Genomic DNA, 21183 nt, shown 5'->3' on the forward strand with positions numbered 1-21183 from the left:
AAGATACTTTATCTTAAAGAGGTGTGGGCAGACATTTACCAAACTGTCTTAATCCTAAAACTCAACCCACAACCTCTGTGGAAATCTCATATCCTCAGGTAGACTAGAGAATGGGGAGCTTCTAACAAGGTCCTAGATTCAGGATGAAGACATCTCTCCAAATTACATTAATCGTATACATATTACCTTTGCTATGATGACATGAAATAGTGACTAGATTGCTAAGGTTCTTTAGTCAAACACACCACACAAAAAGACATCTAACACCCACATGTCCCCCCACATACACACATGTTTGTATGTATGTATTTATGTGTGTACATATGCAGAAATTTTTAAAGATGATTTTATTATTGATAACACATAATAAAAATTAATTTTTTCCATTACTGAAGATTAACTCCAAGGCTCCAGTATGCTATGCTACGAGGCTATACCTTCAAACATATGTATTTATATATGCATTTAAAACATTTAGCTTTTTGTTAAACCTCCAAAACTATAAACATTTTATTTATTTTTTGAAGAATTTAAGACAAGCAAAGAGACATTATGGATCAGAACCAGAAATAATTCTTAGGATATTTTATCCATAGATGTGATATTTTAATGCTATTGTTGTCATGAACTCCTTCATTTCATGTCAACCATCTGCAGAAGTAACTGATCCCTTTGGAACTCCCACTCCAGAACTCTTTATTGTCAGAAACATATGCAAATAAAATTTTCCTCAGCTCATGAAAACCAAATAATCCCTGATGCTTTAGATCTGGCAGAAAAGCCCAGACCTAATTTCCCAGGTCTTCCCATTTAGTGATCAGCAAAACTGAACACAGAACACTCACATGGAATTGAGGATCCCAACTTGATCAGGCCCTCTGGATAAGTGAGCCAATTGACTAGCTTGAACTGTATGGGAGGCATCCAGGCAGTGGGACCCAGACCTGTCCTTAGTGCATGAGCTGGCTGTTAGGAACCTTGGGCTTATGCAGGGACACTTCACTTAGCCTGGAAGGAGGGGACTGGAACTCCCTGTACTGAATCTACCAGCTTGAGCTGAATCCCCTAGGGGAGTCTTGGCCCTGGAGGAAATGGGAATGGAGGGGAGAGGCTGGGGGGAAGGCAGGGCGGGGGAAAGGGGGAGGGCAGGGGAAACCATGGCTGATATGTTAAATTAAAACACAAATATCATAAAAAAACAAAAACAAAACAAAAAACAAAAAATATAAGTGTTATTAACATTGTTTCCAATATCTTTTCTAGAAAACATGTTTCATGATATAGAAGAATATCTTCATATATATAATATTTATTTTGAATATTTTATTTTTAAAGAAGTGTAAGAGAGCTGAGAACTGGTGGCACATGCCTTTAATCTCAGCATTTGGGAGACATAGGCAGGTACATCTCTGTGAGTTTGAGGCCATCCTAGTCTACAGAGTGATATCCAGGAAAGGTGCCAAGCTGCACAGAGAAACACTGTCTCAAAAAACAAAAAACAAAACAAAACCAAAAAGTGTGAGAGAAACATCTGGTCACACAAATCTCCAAGATTATCCTGTGCTCCCTTCTCAATAAATGCACATGGAGTATGCCATGTATATTTGGTTCACTGTCTCTATCTTCAATACACTGCAGGCTTTGTTTAAATTTACCAGGTCCTTTCACATTCTGTCTCCCACAGGCAGTGGGCTTACTGCCCCAATGTTCTATTGCATTAGATGAGAGTCCTACACCTAGTACATCTTCATGTTTTGTGGCCATATTCTAATTCATGGCCTCCTAAATGATCTCTGCCTGAAAGCCTATTACCTCTGCACACTGCAGATGCCCCTAGATCTTAGGTTGGTTGGCTCATTTCCTGCCTGAGAACCGTTGTAAGAAGTTTTGCTCTTTGGCACAGCAGATGTCGGTATAATATGAAATAACCCATGTAGCTTGCTAATGATGTTCCCTGATGATATTATCTTTAACTGAAATCAGTATAGACACTAAAATCTCATTTTGGTTTGCACTTTCAGTGTATAATTTTCTTCCTAATATTTTATTCTTCATTTTTATTACTTAGAGGAAATTTCTTTTGGAAAAACACATACTTGAACTTTTATATTTTTCATCCAATTAATTTGATAACTTCAACCTGTTGTTCAAAGGCTCATCCAGAAAATTTAACTGATGTAACATTGTAAAAAATTAAAGCACCCAGCTGCTTATTTCCATTTTATTTCTCCTTTTACCTCTTTTATCCACCAACAATTGTTGTAGTTTAGGTTGCTACAAAGCATGTCCTTCAATCAACTATTTAATGATTCCTTATTTATTAATTTCACTGTCTTGATATTTACAGAGTTATATTAAGCTATTTGATTTTATCTTAAGTACTCTCACATCTCCTAAGATACTGCATACATTACAGAATTATCAGTACTTCCTCATGTTTTTATCTATTTACTTTAGATAGTGTAAAATAAAAGATATATGCCAGACAGTGGTGATGCACACCTTTAATTCCCAGCACTCAGGAGGCAGAGCCAGTGGATCTCTGTGAGTTTGAGGCCAGCTTGGTCTACAGAGGGAGATCCAGGAAAGGTGAAAAGCGACACAGAGAAACCCTGTTTCAATATATATATGATGTGGTTATTGTTAATGTTTTCTCTTTTCTACATTAGTTACAATTTCAATATTTTTATTAATGTGTGTGTGTGTGTGTGTGTGTGTGTGTGTGTGTGTGTGTCTGACCTGTTTGTGTCCTTCTTAGATCCCTGGGTTTGAGGTTAGGTGCTGACTATAATGTTGATTCCTTTTCAGATACTTGTGCCTGAAATTTTCATATGCACCTGTTTTTTCATTTACATAATGGTTTTCAAGTGCATCAGCTTTGACACCCAGTCTTCCCTCTGTGCCCTCACATCTCTCCTCTTCGTTTCTTTCTCTCTTTCCCCATTTTTCTTACTAAGATGTGGAGTTACATATTGAACCATCTGGAGCTGCATCACAAATGACCTTAGGCTGAAGGTGATGAAATCTATAGATGAAATCTTCCTGAATCTTTCTTTGACTCTTTCTTCCAGCCAACTTTCCTTCCATAGGGTTCAGTCGCTCCATGCTACAAAGTTTCATGATCCTGTGTATCTGAATTTTCTAAACCGAAATTCCTCCTCAGTTCCTGTCATGTGCAGAATTAGAGGAGCTGACCTGCAGTCTGGTCTATTTTGCTCTTCTTGTTTAAGAGTGAGACCAACAATGTTCTCCAAAGATATTCCAAAGCTCAGCTAGTTTATCTACAATGCTGGAAATTGGAGTCCATTCAAATTGAATCAGTAAAATAAGAGATAAAACCTATTGTTCAATTGTCCTGTTTTCATGTCTGTGAAAAAATAGGTAGATGTGCAGGTAGACGAGAACTTAAATAGGTAAAAACACAAGGGTTTCACACTCCTATATACACACAAATCTGGACAAGGCCCTTCACGTTTCCTAGACGAATAATGGAATTTAGTCATGTCACATCTCATCACAGAAAGGGAGTTCTCCTATCCCCCATGCTGGGATTACTTACCCAGCCTTGATGCAGGGGGAAGGGATCAGCCCTGCCTCAACTTGTTATGCAAGGCATTATTGACTCCCATGGGTAGTCTGCACCTTTCTGTATGGAGAAGTAGGTGATGGTAGAAGGGAGGCTGGGGAGAGAATGGGAAGAGAGGAGGGAGGGGAGACTGTGGTTTGTTTGTAAATGAAATATATATGTATATTTGTACAAATGTATATGAAATAAATGAAAATTAAATACAATAATAAATAAAATGAAAGGGAGTTCCCAAAATCATGAGGCAGTGACACTTAGCACTGGAGCTGACTAAGGCAGTGCTAAGTACATCAGTGTCGATGGCCACACAGTAAAATAGAAGAGCTCCAGATCATATAACAAAGCAATGTCTACTACCATTTATAAGAGATCATGAAGAATTGGGCTGAAATTAACTGTAAAATTTGAATATTAAATGAATTAGGTGATACTAAATGTATGCCAAGAAAAAATACTTAGTACCTTATATAAAAATTTGCTACCATTATCTTTATTACAAGACTCCACCAGCACATTTAGAAAATAGAACATGCCATCTCTCAGCACCAGCTACAAAACTTGCTATATAGCAAGAAGACATGCAAATAAGGTCTCTCTCTTCTCTTGAAAACCAGGCCAGCACTGACCCTGAAGCTCAGGCAAAAGCGATCAGCCCTGGATTCCCAGGTCTCCCCACTCAGTGATCAGCACTGAACACAGAGCACACCATGGATTTGTGGCTGATGTGGGTTTTCCTTGTTGCTCTTTTTAAAGGTAATTTATGGAGAAACAGAAATACTGACTATTTTAGTGGACATGAGCAGGAATCATAGTGAACTTTATGGCGGTTAACTGACAAGATTCTCTCTTTTTCACAGGTGTCCAATGTGAAGTGCAGCTGGTGGTGTCTGGGGGTGGCCTGATACAGCCTGGAGGATCCCTGAGACTCTCCTGTGCAGCCTCTGGATTCACCTTCAGTGACTACTGGATGGCATGGATCAGACAGGCTCCAGGGAAGGGGCTGGAGTGGGTTGGAGAAATTAATAAAGATAGCAGTCAAATCAACTATGCTCCATCCCTGAAGGACCGATTCACCATCTCCAGAGACAATGCCAAAAACACTGTGTACCTGCAAATGAGCAGTGTGAGATCTGAGGACACTGCCACTTACTACTGTGCTAGACACACAGGGAGGGGACCTCAGTGTGAATCCAGACATAAACCTCACTGTGAGGCTGCCCAGGGCCACCAGGGGTTGCACAGCACACAGAAAACAGGTTCACTTCAGGAGTTTATGCAGATTAGACTAGATTAAGCACTCTGCTCAGGTATCAGGGCTGCACTTTCTCCTACAGTTTCCCTAAAATTCTCTCTGCATGCATGTTCTGAAGGGAATCTAATGTCCTCAAAACATTATATGTTCTCCTTGTATTATTTTAAAAAAATTGAGGCACAATATCCCATCAACAAAATGAAAACTGACAGCTTTGAGAACATAAAGTACCCCACCTTGGTCACTGGATTTACGTGATAAGGAAACCCATGGACATTCCTGAGTCTTTTCATATTCCAGGCAGAGCCTTGGCCAGATTTTTTGATTAGAATAGAACATAGGTTCAACATAAATCCAAGAGTAAGATGGGATGAACATTTATGACCCCTATATCATAAATCCTAGCAGGTCTGGAACCTCTCCTCTTCTTCCTAAGGACTGTGCACCTCAAGTTAAGATGAGACACAGCTTTTAGCTAAATCAGCTTATTACTCCATGGCTTTCATCTCTGTTCATCATGGAAATTTGTAGAAACTGATCCTTTCAATCAAACTCATGAGAAGTGAGATCTCCTGGCACAGCCATATCTGGTGGGAAAGACAGAAGTCATTAAGCCATCACAGCTGCTTCACAAAGATCCCGCAAATCTGAGCCACATGATGCCTTCTGTGCCACCTGCGGTTTTCATCACCACCGTTTGCCTACTTGGGAAACTTTTAATATTTGTACAGTTTGGGGATATTGGATTGATGGATATGTATATGAATCATGTACACCTTCTCCCAGAAGTACTACTTCTAAGCTTCCCCAGGACCCTCCTAAACATACTATGCCTCCTGCTTTTTGGGAGACACTCTTATCTATTTGAAGGTCTTCCTCATGCGTTAGAGGTTGTGACACATAAAGACACCTGTCCCTGTTTTTACTCAATAACATGATATTCAAAACAAAGTAAACTTTACAAATTTAACAAGATTCCATGGGGTAGAGGACTTGGCCACACATCAGATTGCAAGTCTCTTCCTATATATACTCAGACGATTATGTGGCATATGAGAAACAAGTTAGAGTAGCTGAAGTTACCTCAGCCCTACACTGAGACTTATATTGATGAGCAAAGAAGAAGTTGAACAATGATTAAAAAAAAATGAAATGTCAGGACCTCCCCTTCTTAGAAAAGTTAGCACATACAGAGTCACTGTGGAGTCATATGCCCAAGGAGTAAGAGAATGCTAGGATTAACATTATATTATGCCAGAATTTGAAAAACAATTGCAGCAGCTTTAGCCTGAGGATTTTCTTGGTCATTTTTTTTTTTTCCGAGACAGGGTTTTTCTGTATATCTTTGCGCCTTTCCTTGATCTTACTTGGTAGACCACACTGACCTCGAACTCACAATGATCCACCTGCCTCTGCCTCCCAAGTGCTGGGATTAAAGGTGTGTGCCACCACTGCCTGGCGTGTCTTGGGCATTCTTACCATTAAGAGTCAATAATACACTGGCTGGGACATGACATTATGCCTAGGTTGGCTAGGAGGTTTTGTTTTGGTCTAGTGTCCTCCAGCTACAAAAGCTATCAGCTTGAAAACAGACTGTCAGTTGCCTCTAGATTCTTAAAACTTGGGTTATATGGCTAATGAGTAAAACTGATAACTCTTTATCAATGATGTCAAAACTTGAGGGAAAGTTATTGGAAATGATAACTCTGATTTGTCATAGTTTATTAATGATGACTAAAAGGCAAGCAAAATGAAGTGAAACAGATGTCCCAAAACAAATTTATGTGATCGATATTTTGGAACATCATGAATATATCCCTGCTTACTAAATTCTGTATGAATAAAGAAGTATTCTGGCTGTTAGTCAGACAGGCTGGAAGATTCTCAGGACCACCATGGTCTGGCTCACCTCCTTCCCTTGTCAACTCCTTATAGCCTTGCTAAGACTGGTGCCACCAAGCTAGCTCCTGTCAGAGTAGAACAGCCAGGCTGAGACGTAATTCCTCTCTGTCCATCTCTTCTAAAAATGAAACTAAGAAGAGTCCAGTGTCTGATTTCTCTTGTGGCACTTCTTGCATCCACATATCTTCAGACCCTGCCCTCATCCAGAGCTGGAATATTACAATCTTCCTACCTAGAGAATCAAAATCACACAATTTTCCATTGTTATCTGAATCCATCATGGATCACACTGGATCTTTGAGGTGAAATCTCATCACTGACTGGCTGCAGGCATATTTGTCTAAGAGCCAAAGAAATTCCAACCTTATTTTTTGGATAGTTCCCCTCACCGTGCAAAATAGTGATAACTATCTTATTTAGTTTTCTATTGCTGTGATAAAACAAATTAAAGAGAATTCATTTAATGAATCTTATGACTTCAAGCCTCAGAGTGGATGATGGCAAGTAAGACAGGTGGAAGGAGCAGCTGCTGAGGGCTCACAATTTGATTTATAACCAGGAAGCAAAAGTGTCTAAAATAGTATGCGTCTTTAGAATCCTCAAAAATTTTCCCAAATGAGAAACTTTCTCTGACAAGGTCACACCTTCAAATCATTCTGAAACAGTTCTACCAAGTGAGAGTCAAGAACTCAAACTTATGATCCTGTGTGTGTGTGTGTGTGTGTGTGTGTGTGTGTGTGTGTGCACACGTGCGGTGGGGGGCATTCTCATTCAAGGGTACATAGCTAGAGTCCCTGAAGGAACTTAGTAAGCTATGAACTGGAAGAGAAGGTGACAGTTCTTCTCAGGGACAGCTGGACATGAGCCACAATGTTAGCTTAATGAAGGAGGGTTGAGGCAGGTGGACCAAGATCTGTCCATAAAAAGGTGGTTTTGTATCAGATTTTAAGGTCCACAGTGTGTATAGGAGTAAGTCCCACAAGAATCAACTTATAGGAACTAAAAGTTGCTATTTTATGATGAGATCATATTACAGGGACAGGATCATGTTACAGAACTTGAAGTTGACAGCAGAGGTTAGCCAGCTCTCCAAAAGGTCTGTTTCAGTATCCTGCTATGTTTAAGAGTAACATCATGAAACCCTCAACTCAATGACATTTGGCATGTTCATTCCTAAATGGGCTGTCATTTTCACACTCCTCCCTTCATTGCTCATGGATCTATGAAGAGGAGGGGGTATAATGATTGTCAGAACCAAAATTTGTGGACAACATCAAGGAAACCATTTTTTAGAATACAACATGGCAGATGCACACATGAACTCACAGAGACTGTGACAACATGAACTGTCAAGAGCCAGGCAAGAGGACCAACAGGCAGCACAGGAACTCATAGAACAAGGCTCGGTTGGCAGCAAAGCTTCTTCAAGGGAGCCTTGGAGAGGTGCAGCCAAAAGAACTACATGTCCACAGGACTCGGTGCCTTTATTGAGCACAGTACTGCTTATTGCTGTCAGGGCCACCACATCCCTCCTAATCTGAGTTGTATGAAAAATCAAAGCGGGTGGTTCTAGTACCTCACTGTGCACTGTGTCTACTCTTTACAATGACAGTGATTGTCTCTTTCCTACCATTGCTACTGGAGCAGATTAATGATTCAATGACCACTCTAAAAAAGTGTTTACACATGTAGATTGCTTGTATAATTAGGTTAAGATGTTTTTGTTAATGTCTTTCATGTAGAAAATCTTGGCTTCAAAGTTTAGAAAGTCAGATTTTTAAGAGTTGAGTGAGAGAATTGTTGAGATAAAGAAACAAGAACAAACTCAGCCGACCATTACTGTCTGACATGCCTTTCTTGCTAGGATAAATTGGTGATCAAAGGTGATTTTAATTCCTTGTACCTATTCCTTCCCTCAGAATTCTGATGAGATTTAAGAATAAAAATAACCCCTGTTGATTATTGTGTATGTACCTAGAGGGTTTAAAGTAAAAATGAATGATTGTCTTCATATATAAAAGTTTTGATTTGTGATTCTCTTAAGATTTTTTAGTAAGATTACCTTTTGTAATAAATAATAAAATGATTGATCCTTTCTTTGAAATCCAGACAAAATCCACACATGGAGGAGGAGAAGTAGGCACAAGTCTCACTCTCAGCAAGGAAGCCATACACTATTGACAGCACTGGGAAAAAGTCAGTTTTCTATAGTGGAGTGACACCAGGTATGTCAACCACACTCAGGCAAGGTACACAATCAGGAGTTTGACAACACATCATGGAATTCATTGGATGATTTCCGTTTTTTTTGTATTTCTGTTTTTATTGCTAAGTGAGAGGAAGAACATGAAAGTGGAAAGGTAGAGATGTAGTGAACATCTGCAAAGTGTTACAGGAGAAATACTTTAAAAAATTAAATTAAACTAAAAAAACAAGACAACAAACATGCTCATGTGCTAAGGACACATGTATTATCTATACAGGAATCATATTCATGTATTCTGTTCATGTATAATCATGAGAAGATATAGTACATGTCAACAAGGAATTTCCACACTATCACTTTTGTTAAACATTTGGTTTTTAAATGTCATTAATGAGCAAATAATTATTTCATACATTAATTAGTTATCTTCTGTTTAATTTATGAATACAGTGAGGAAACAGAAGTGCAACCAGGAACATGCTATCTCATCATTATTTCTGGTTCAAAAACATAGTATGTGCAATTAAACATATTTGAAATACAAATCCTACCTTTATCATCTGTACTGCAAAACTGGGACCTGAACTCTTCCATATCACCTCCCCTTCCCACCTCAGCCTCTGTGAAACAGAACAATGTTCTCCATTGCAGGAACTCCACCTTTTCATACTCCATGTGACTCTGGTCAGGGAGCATTTATCTTCCTGTGTCTGGGTTATCTCACTTGGTATAAAATACTGAGGTCCAATCTGTTCTCTCACATGTGCCCTATATGGGGAAATCAAATGCTGAGTTATACACAGAAGTTCAGCCTGTCACTCAGTCCATTTCTTGTGAACAAATAGGTAGATGTACAGGGAGATGAGAACTTACATAGGCAATAACACAAGAATGTCACACTCCTGGATACACACAAATCTAGACAAGGCCTTTCAAGTTTCCTAGATCAACACTAGAATTCAGTCCTGTCACATGATCTCATCACAAAAAGGGAGTTCTCCCATCCCCCATGCTAGGATTACTTGCCTAGCCTTGATGCAGGGAGAGGAGATCAGCCCTGCCTCAACTTGTTATGCCAGGCATTGTTGACTCCCATGGTTAGCATGAACCTTTCTGTATGGAGAAGTGGATGAGGGTAGAAAGGTAGAATGCAGGCTGGGGAGGGAAAGGGAAAGAGGATGGAGGGGAGACTGTGGTTGGTTTGTGTAATAACTAAAAAAAAATTTTTTTAAAATTAATAAATAAAATGAAAGGGAGATCCCCAAATCCTGAGCAGTGACACTTAGCACTGGAGCTGACTAAGGCAGTTCTAAGTGCATCAGTGTTGAAGTTCATAGAGTAAAACAGAAGAGCTCGAGAGCATATAACAAAGCAATGTTACCACCATTTATAACAGGGCATGAAGAATTGGGCTTCATTAACCATAAAATGCATCTTTTGTTTGTACGTATTAAATGAAATAGATGATACTAAGTGTGTGCCAAGAAAAAATAGCTTAGTATCAAATACAAAAATTTCCTTCTATTATCTGTATTACCACAATCCCCCAAGACATTTAGAAAGTAGTACATGCCATCTCTCAGTACCAGCTACAAAACTTGTTATATAGCAAGAAGACATGCAAATAAGGTCTCTCTCTTCTCTTGAAAACCAGGCCAGCACTGACCCTGAAGCTCAGGCAAAAGCGATCAGCCCTGGATTCCCAGGTCTCCCCATTCAGTGATCAGCACTGAACACAGAGCACACCATGGATTTGTGGCTGATGTGGGTTTTCCTTGTTGTTCTTTTAAAAGGTAATTCATGGAGAAACAGAGATACCCAGTGTATTAGTGGACATGAGCAGGGGTCACAGTGAGTCTTTTGGCAGTATGCTAACATGATTCTCTGTTTTTATAGGTGTCCATTGTGAAGTGAAGCTGGTGGAGTCTGGGGGTGGACTGACACAGCCTGGGGGATCCCTGAGACTCTCCTGTGCAGCCTCTGGATTCACATTCAGTGACTCCTGGATGAACTGGATCAGACAGGATCCAGGGAAGGGGCTGGAGTGGGTTGGAAATATTAATCAAGTTGGTGGTTCCACATACTATGCACCATCCCTGAAGGACCGATTCACCATCTCCAGAGACAATGCCAAGAACACACTGTACCTGCAAATGAGCAGTGTGAGATCTGAGGACACTGCCACTTATTACTGTGCTAGATACACAGTGAGAGGACCTCAGTGCACACCCAGACATAAACCTCACTGTGAGGCTGCTCAGGGCCACCAGGGGGCGCACAGCACACAGAAAAAAAGGCTTCCCCCAGAAGTTTATGTCATTAACATTAGATTAAATACTCCTCTCAGTTATCTGGGCTGCACTTTTTCTTAGTTTCCCTCAAATTCTCTCTACATAAATGTTCTGAAGGGATCCAGTGTCCTTAAAAATATTACATGTTCTCTGTTTTTAAAAAAAAAATTTGAGACACAATATCCCATGATCATAATGCCAACTGACAGCTTTGAGAACATAAAGTGCCCCACTTTGGTCACTGGAATTTCATGGTAAGGAAACCCATGGACATTCCTGAGTCTTTTCACATTTCAGGCAGTGTTTTGGTCAGAATTCTTGAGTATAATAGCACAGAGTTTTAGGGGAAAACCAAAATGACTATGTGGCAAAGATCATTATATCATAAACCCTAGTACGTCTGAAATCTACCCCATTCCCCTAAGGATGCAACCTGGCTATGATTTTACCTAATTCAGTTTATTACACCATGACTTTCATCTCTGTTGATCACGGAAATTTGTATAAACAGATCGCTTTTAAAAATCATCATAAGAAGTGAGATATCTTTACATAAAATTAAAAAAACACAGAATTTTCTATTGTTATCAGAATCCATCACAGACACCACTCCCTTCACTGTTCATGGATCTATGAAGAGCTGGTATGATTGTCAGAACTGCAATTTGTGGACAACTTCAAGGAAACTGTGTTTTCAGAACACAACATGTACATATGAACTCATAGAGACTGTTTTTAGAATTCTGCTCTCACTCCAGCTGCATGACTGCACATGCACATGCATAATTCAGGAGTTTAGCAAAGGGTCTTGTGAATTCTGTCATCAGTGTGTGCTGGTGATCACTTACATGTGGTCACACAATCTGTGCATGTGTGGTGTGGCTCTGTAAGCCCATCTGTGTCTTAAAGAGCTGTGACTCAGACCCCACCCTTTCTCTCTCTCTCTCTCTCTCTCTCTCTCTCTCTCTCTCTCTCTCTCTCTCTCTGTTCTGCTCCTCACCACCATCTTTCTCTCTGTCCTCTGCACTTGCTCTTCCCAGGTCTGGTTGCTTCCTCCTAATAGAGCTCTCTGCTACCAGGTAGTGTGGCCAAAGTTTGTGACCTTTTCACCAGGCCATAACCAGCAACATTAATCTGTGGTGACACTTTATTTGTAAAATGTAATTTTATTTGTATGTTAATAAAGTTGCCTTGGGGTTAGAGCAAGCCATAGCAGAAGCTGGGCAGTGTTGGTGTTCGCCTTTAATCCCAGCAATTGGTAGGAAAAGGTAGGCGGATCTCTGTGAGTTCCAGGACACAGCCAGTATGGCGACACACACCTTTAATCTCAATACCAACCATAGAAGACCTGGAGGTCTGTACAGACAGGCAGTGATGAGGAGGTCATGTGGTTGGATTTACAACCAATGAGAAGGCAGAACAGAAAGTCTATATATAAGACAGGATGCAGGAAGTAGCTCTTTGGCGGACAGGAAAGACAGAGCAGCAGTGAAGGGTAGGTTCTCAGCTCTCAGCTATTGCTCTGACCTCTTGGCTTTTAACTTTGCAGTTGACTCTCTGTTTCTTATTTAACACGACAGTTACATCTACATTCATCATTCATTTCAACTGTGATAACATGAACTGCCAAGAGCAAGGCAAGAGGACCAACAGCAGCACTGGACATGGTAGAACATGGCTTGGTCGGCAGAAAAGCTTCCACAAGGGGGCCTTGGAGAGGCAGAGCCCCAAGAACTACAGGTCCACAGGACCTCATGCTGTTATTGAGCATAGCTCTGCTTATGGCTCTCATGGCCACCACATCCCTCCTAGTCTATGAGTTTTATGAAAACTCAAAAGGGGGTTTCTAGCACCTCACTGTGCAGTGTGACTTGTACATACAATAATAGTGATTGACTTTATCCAACCTTGCTATTGGAGCAGATTAATGATTAAACAGCCACACTTGGAAAAGTGTTTAGACATGTAGATTATTAGTAAGGTTAGGGTAAGAGGATTTTGTTAATGGTTTTGATGTAGAAAATCTTGGGAAAATTTTAAAGTTTGAAAAGTCACACTTTTAATAGTTGAGTGAAAGACTTGTTGAGATCAAGAAACAAAATGAAAAAGGTAGCTTGTTGTGACTAGCTAACATGCCTTTCTTGCTAGGACAAGTTGGGGTTCAAAGGAGATTTTAATTCCCTTTACCCATTTCTGCCCTCATCTTCCTGATATAATTTAACATAGAAATGACTGATCATTTTAATATATAAAGGTTTGATTTATGATTCTTTTTGCCTTTTTTTATAAGATTACCTTTTGATCTAAATAATAAAATGAATGATCCTTTCTTTGCAACTGTAAAATATAGCCTGCCAGTGAAAGTACCGGCTGTGAAAAACACCTTGCTTACTTAAACTTCATTACTCTGTAACAAGTTGATTGGATGTGAATGTATGTGAGTTCTTGGGGATAGCTTATTTTTCACAAGTAATACATAAAATGTTAAATCATGAAAGGTAAATGAGAAACACAATGCTTTCACCTGTAATCATTTCAATCATTCAATTGAAAAAATAGAAAGCAGTCCTGTTATAATTTTTATACTCTCTGAAAGATTTTGCTGAGGTATATAATCAGGAAAAGAAAAAATAAAGATAGAAGAATCTAGAGAGAGCCTGAAGAAATGTGTTGTGTGTGTGTTTGTGTGTGTGTGTGTGTTTCCATTTTTTACTGGCCCAGAGAGTTAAGTTTCGTCCTGATCACTATCCTCAGAAAACTAAGTTTTACTCCATTAGATAAAAAGTTGATTGAGCCAGGTGGTGGTGGCTCAAGCCCTTAATCCCAGCACTTGAGAGGAAGACCCAGGCAGATCTCTGTGAGTTTGAGGCCAGCCTGGGCTACAAAGTGAGTTCCAGAAAAGGTGCAATGCTACACAGAGGAACACTGTCTCGAAAAACAAACAAAAAAAATTAATTGAGTGATTAGATGCCAACTCCATGCCTAACTTTTAGTTCCCGAGATTCTGAAAGCTCCTCTTCTCAGCAGCAATGAACAAGACTGTAAACACTAAAGCCAGACAAAATCCACACATGGAGTAGGGGAAGTGGGCACAAGTCTCACTCTCAGCAAGGAAGCCATACACTATTGACAGCACTGGGAGAAAGTCAGTTTTCTATAGTGGAGTGACACCAGGTATGTCAGTCACACTCAGGCAAGGTACACAATCAGGAGTTTGACAACACATCATGGACTGCATTGGATGATTTCTGTTTTTTCTATTTCTGTTTTACTGCTAAGTGAGAGAAAGAACATGAAAGAGGAAGGACAGAGATGTGGTGAGAAATCTGGGAAGTAGTAAGAGAGAAATATTATCTGAAAGATAAATTAAACTTAAGGAGAAAAAAGAAAACCAAAATGCTTTAAGTTGAGGACACCAATATGACCAATTCAGCAATTACATTCATATATCCTATTCAAGTATAATCATGGGCAGATACAGTAGACATCAACAATGAATTTCCAAACTATCATCTTAGTTAAAAATTTGGTTTTTAAATGTCATTGACTGGCAAATATTAATTACATGTATCAATTATTTATCTTGTGTCTAATTTATGAACATTGTGTGGAAACAGAAGCACAAACAGTTAATGAGAGACCCTGACCCCAGTTCCCCCTAAGGCCTGGAGAGCTGGGGGAAGGGACATCTTAAAATAACCAGAACTGAGTCTTTTCCCCATTACCAGACAGGGTTAAATCAGAAGTTTTAAAAGTACAGAGGATATCTGGTGGTGACTAACCACTAGATACCCCCTCCCCCAAGATAACATGACCAGATTTTGGAGATGGGCTGTAAAACTCCTGACAGAGCAAACAGACAAATTAAAATAAGATAAAATCCAAGCTCAGGAAAATTGGACAAATCAAGGATAGACCCATACTAACCCCCTCCCCTCTGAAGAATTTTGTTTGTCTTCAAATGCTAACCTCCCCAAGAAGAGCAACTCTCCTCCCTGCCTTGCTATGCCTGGCACTGTAGATGAGGCTTCCCTGCTAGCTGGTATTGTGCTGAGTAGTAAACCTTGCTATGGATTCTGGACATCCACAGTCCCAAGGATAACCAGATTCACAACTATTCCTACTGATGAAATACCTTTTCTTCATTAATACTTTTCAATGGGTTATTACAAAATCAGTTGTTCATTGCATTTCTTTAAATATGAATATTTTCGATGTTAACATCACAGGGGTGAACTTGTGATGGTTGCTCTTCCTTATTAGGCTGACTTCATTTGAAATCACATAACAGTCTTACTCAGAGGATTTAGGGTGTTTCCACAGAGGTATAACCAAGGAGGCAATATTCAGTTTACACAAATGGCACCTTTATGGTCTGCAGGTCAGCACTGATTAGAATAATGAAAATGAGAATAAAGCATATCCCCAGTTAATTAGTCTTTCTACATCCTGATCTATGCATATGGGAGAAAAAAATAAAAATGATAAGAGAACGCTATTAGAGTTTTAATACCACATGATGATGACCTGAAACACACAGCTATGTCTACACATCATTTGTTCCCTGCATTCCATTGGACATTACTGAAGGGAAAGTTTACTCTGTGACAACATATGTAGTAAGATATGTAAGCTCTTCTTATTTAACTGGCATCTCAATCCACTGATTACTGTCAGCTTTTAGACTTTAAGACTTACAATAACATTAACACAGTAAAGGTTTGGAGTATTCTTGACACTGGAGACATCACTCGCTGTTTAAAAGCACTTTCTGCTATGCAGAGGACCTGAGTTGTTTCCTAGCACCAAAAATTATCAACTCATAAATATCAGGTATTATTGCTCCATGTGATCTGTCACCCACTTCTGTCTTTCCCAGCCACATTCACTCATGTGCACATGCAAAGAGAAATGCACAGACACACATATGGAAATGAATATTAAAATTGGGAGGATTCTAAATGATAAACTAAGAGCATTTTGAATTACAAGATGCCAGATCCTTTGAAGAATATGTGCTAGATATTGAAAGATGAAACTAAAGAGTTTATTGTCAATTTAAGAGGGAAACCTGAAATGACTGAACTTCGTGGTGAACTTGGGTGGAATTGTAATCAGCCAGGAGAGTCTTTTGTTTGGTTTGGTATCAATTATCTTTGATAAACATCTTTTCTCTTTCAAATGGGTGTGCTTGTTAAATAATGAATTTTGAGAGCAAGACAAAGATAATAGAGACAGAGAGAGATCATAAAGTTGGTTGCTCAGGTCATTGAGGAGAAACCACAGGGTTATCCTATTTAAGGCAGCCAGCTGAAGTACCCACATTGGAAGTGCCCTGTAGAGAGTAGACTGTCCTTTTGGGTAATGCTTCCAAATTAAAGCACAAATATGCACAGGAAGACATGGCATCATCAAACCTTATCAATTCTCTTCACTTCCCTCTGAGGAATGTGTGCATAAGGTTCATATATTACTCTGCTGTCTTTACATATTTCACATTTGTAATCTGTGTGTCCCATAGTCACTTCTGCTGTTTTGCTTAGCTCCACCAGACACCAATCTGATCCCATGTGTCTAAAGAGCTAGGCAGGTCCCTGGAGCTCAGCCTTTGCTCAGCATTTGGCTACTTCAAGGGATCAGGAAAACCTGGTTGGTGATGTTCTCACTTCTTATTGCCCAAGATCATTTAGCTACCACTTTTGATTCTAAGGGGTTATTAAAATAGACACTATAACTCTGCTGAGAAGAGTCCCCATTTCCTGTTGTGAATGGAGCAGCAATTAACATAGAAAAGAAAAGGTCTGTGGAGTAGGATGTCCAGTCCTTTGCACATATGCCTAGAAGGAGTATAAATGGGTCATGTGATAGAACTACTTTTGGCATTTTGAAAGTTAGCCACACTGATTTCTATGGTGAATGCACCAATTGGCTATGCAACCAATGGTGAATGAAGATTCCCTTTTCCCTCACCCTCCTTGGCATATTTGCCAGTTTTTTTCTTTATTTTAGCCATTCTGATTGTAATAAGAAGAATTCTCAAAACAGTTTCAATTTTCACACTCATAGTTCCTTAAAAGGTTGAATAATTTAAAGATATTTCTTAATCATTTTATTTCTTCTTTTGAGAACTCTGGCAATATCTGAACCTTTGTTTATTTCAGAGACCTTTGTTTAACAAGAATGTTAAGCACTTATTTAATTATTGATTAAGCAAGTAGGAGAGGAGAATGTCATACATATAATGAATGACAAATACCTCAGGAAATTTAATCAACACTCGTTTAAGAGCTTTATACATGAAATATTGACATATAGAGGGGCTATTTTTCAGCCTCTTTGATAAAATTTTCCATTGATATTTGATCACTGACTGAGACGACAGTGCATCATCTGTGACCAAGACCTTTACTCCACACACTCCATTATCATGTGAATTACATGTATATATCATTCTACCTTTAACAATTTGTCCTTTCTCAGGATGTTTCACTATACCTGTGGTATCCCCCATATGTCCACTCTGGTTTACAGTCCTCTTATAGCTTCATTATTCCTTACATGAATATTTCCTCCCATTTCCCCCTAACCTGACATATTGGAGTGCTTCAGGAAAGGCTAGTGGGCATTATTGGTAGTAGAATAACTGGAGTTTGATCAAAATGGGACATGATTCATAACTAGCCATTGCATACAAATCTCCCACAGCAAACTTACTTTAACTGTGCATTTGTGGAAATCAATAAAAGGGAAGTCCAGTAGAACTATGACTCTTGGTTGAGGTTATTTGGTGGGATCTGGGTCCATCCAAGTTCTGTAGTGATGATTTCCAGGATGCATAGGATAGGGTTCTACAGCCAAGTCTTCCATCCTTTGAAAATTCCACCTTAACTTTCACTGGATGGATCATAACACATAAGATTCTTGGAAAAGTATTTTCTACCCTAGAAGAAGTTGCTGAGAGATGGTGTTTCTTATTTTTAGAATATGAAATAGTATCACAGGAACAAACATTAAACATCAGCTCTGAGGTAAAAAATGTCGTTACTCATATCACCATGTAACCATGGTTAAAAAATATTTAACTGATGATGAGGTAGACTGAAGGCCATTAAACGTTCCTCTAATTTACAGTTACATATTTTCTGCTCTATGTAGCCTTAGGAGGTAATAATGTACTTATTTGTTAAAGGGTTAACTGAAATGAATCCAGATGACTCAATTTACACAAATCCTTGATTCTACAAATAGGACTGATTGAAATTGTTTCTTTGGTCTGATGTTGGCATCCTATCTGATTCATAGACCTTTGTTCTTGACTCTTCATAGAAACTGACATGTGATTAATAAGGAAGGTGCTAATAAATTAGTGTGGAATTGCTGTGCAACATAACAATGTTATTTCCTGGGGTTTATCCATAGAAATTAAATAATCATATGCAAGAAAACTATCTATACTTTATATAATAACACCTATATGTTTGTTGTATTAAACTTAGTATTTTGATCTATTCTTCTTCTATTCCTAATGTCATTTCCACATGGTCATAGGAAAAGTACTGCAGATATGATTTCATGTTCAACATGAGTGACAAGTGAGGGGAACTTATATACCTCAGTAACTCAGTGCTTATCTAGTATTTTTAGGCCATAGGTTCAATCACAAATGCCCTAAAAGAAAGAAAAGTGGTGGTTGGGAAGACAGTACAGTTGTCAAAGTAGTTGTGTAAGCTAGATACTCAAATTTGGTTTCCTAATATCCAAGTAGCATGCTGGGGTTGGCACTTGTTGTCTATAGTTCCAACACTGGGGACAGACAAGTGGATCATTGAAGTTTATAGAGAATTCATTTAGGCTTAATTGATGAACTTCATGTTCAGTTAGAAACTCTATTTTAAGGATGGCTTATCAGGTAGAGGTTGAATGGCAACCAAAATCTACCTCTAGCATTTATATGTGTTTATACACACAAGCACACTAACCTATGTCCTCACCTGTACAATCCAGAAATCTTGAACACATACACACACACAGAATTAAAGGGAACACTAAGTGGGCTTGTAGAAAGTGGATAAATACTCAAAACCAAGAGTTAACATTTGCTCCATCAATTTGCCTCATTGTGGTTTCCATAAAATGCCAACATTTGGAAAGTCTATTATAGTTGATATACAGATTGTCATTGCCTTATATGCTATGACAATCTACTGCAGAAATCATCAGTTCTTGAATGACTAAACATATGTTCTATTTCCATAAAATGCCATATATCTGCATACTTCCATGAGGAAAGCATGCATGTGATTCACATTGAGGCTCTGAGAAGATGCCACAGTGAGAGAGATAGAAGCACAGAGGACACCAGAAACTAAAATGTCCTATTTCTTGTCCTTGGTGATACAGATGCAAACACATCTAAGACCAACATTCTAAGCTCTGTCACTGATTATGACACCTCTGTGTGCACTCAGACCAAGAATCAATTAACATCACAAAAGGAATTGTTTGATCATAAGAGAAGTCTTGTCTCACACAGAGCCATGACTGCCCTACCCCATCAGTATCTGACAAGGGCTACATCTAAATCCTTCTCGTTATCCAACATTTTCACTCGCGACAAGAAGTCATCTATGCTTATCCACATGGCAAGAGCAGAAGAAAAGAAAGACATGATTTCAAGTCATAATCTGAAATTATCAGAAAATTATTGTTTTGCACTCTGCTATAATTGCCTGTCCTTAGTCCACACCATCAGCACATACTAACATCTACATTCGAACAATACAGCCACACTTTAAGTCAGATGCAAGACTTTCCTAGTATCAATTCCCCCAAGTCTGTTCATATCTCTGCTTCTGATGATGCCAGGCTCTGTATGTTTCAATCACTCAATATAATATATTGTTGCTCTTTGTATCTCATTACAAGAATCAAATATGAAAGTAGATAGAATCAGAATCCAGTAATGCTGTGCAGTTAAGTTTGGATTGTAAAAGAGGAGAAATGAGATAAAAATGAATAGGAACTTTTCATGAGGTTTCAAATTATTCAGGATGGATGGTCTGTGTTTGAATTTCTTCCTATTTCAGCACAGATTTTTTGTCAGTTACAATACTACAAAAAATAAACCTAGATTTTATATTTTCATTTATTATGAAACTACGTTTTGATTTCAAGTTTTTAATTATCCTAATTATGTGCCTTTTTCTTTTTGTGGGTAAAGAACATGAATGTAGGTGCTCAAGGAGGCTAGATTAGTTATTTCTTTGTGCAACCAGTGTTATAAGTGGTTGTGAGCTACACCATGTGAGTGATAGAAATCAAGTCAACTCTTTGGGAAAGAGGTACATGTGCATAACTATTGATCCATCTCACCAGATCTTTTAATTCACCATCATTATTATATTAATCTTTAATTTTATATTAATATAAATACATCATTTTCTCCAAATTTCCCCATATGCCCTTAAACTTTTTCAAATCTGTAACTTTTATTAAATGTCTTATGTAAAGGGAGAGCACATACTTCATTATATTAAATATAAATGTGACAGGCAGTTGAAGCACACGCCTTTAATCTCAGCACTTGGGAGGCAGAGGAAGGCAGATCTCTGTGATTTGGAGGCCAGCCTGGGCTACCAAGTGAGTCCCAAGAAAGGCACAAAGCTAGACAGAGAAACCCTGTGTTGAAAAACCAAAATAAATAATTAAGTAAATAAATAGATACGTAGGTAGATAGATAGATAAATACATAAATAAGTAAGTAAATTAAATAAATAAAATGTGCTTTATGTCTACCTGCCTCATCAAGAATGGTGAGACACTGATATGGGAGTGCAGAGGACCCTAACAGTTCAAGAATAGCACCCAATTAGAAGCAATAGTCAAGAAAGGACTGCTGCAGAGTTCTCAGTGTGCAGAGTGCAGTCTCCACTGGAAAGGATAAAAT

General features: G+C 38.8%; 2 gene segments (V, D, J or C); both read left to right on the top strand.

The window, feature by feature from the left end:
* Window positions 1-4265: 4265 nt before the first annotated feature.
* On the top strand, window positions 4266-4880 carry LOC118575299. The segment is given in 2 exon segments: window positions 4266-4339; window positions 4444-4880. Coding segments are annotated over 2 exon segments (483 nt in total).
* A 5785-nt stretch (window positions 4881-10665) lies between these two features.
* Window positions 10666-13056, top strand: LOC118575300. The segment is given in 3 exon segments: window positions 10666-10739; window positions 10843-11193; window positions 12818-13056. Coding segments are annotated over 3 exon segments (636 nt in total).
* Window positions 13057-21183: the final 8127 nt, after the last annotated feature.

The sequence above is a fragment of the Onychomys torridus genome, unplaced genomic scaffold (assembly GCF_903995425.1).
Source record: "Onychomys torridus unplaced genomic scaffold, mOncTor1.1, whole genome shotgun sequence".
Classification (NCBI taxonomy): domain Eukaryota; kingdom Metazoa; phylum Chordata; class Mammalia; order Rodentia; family Cricetidae; genus Onychomys; species Onychomys torridus.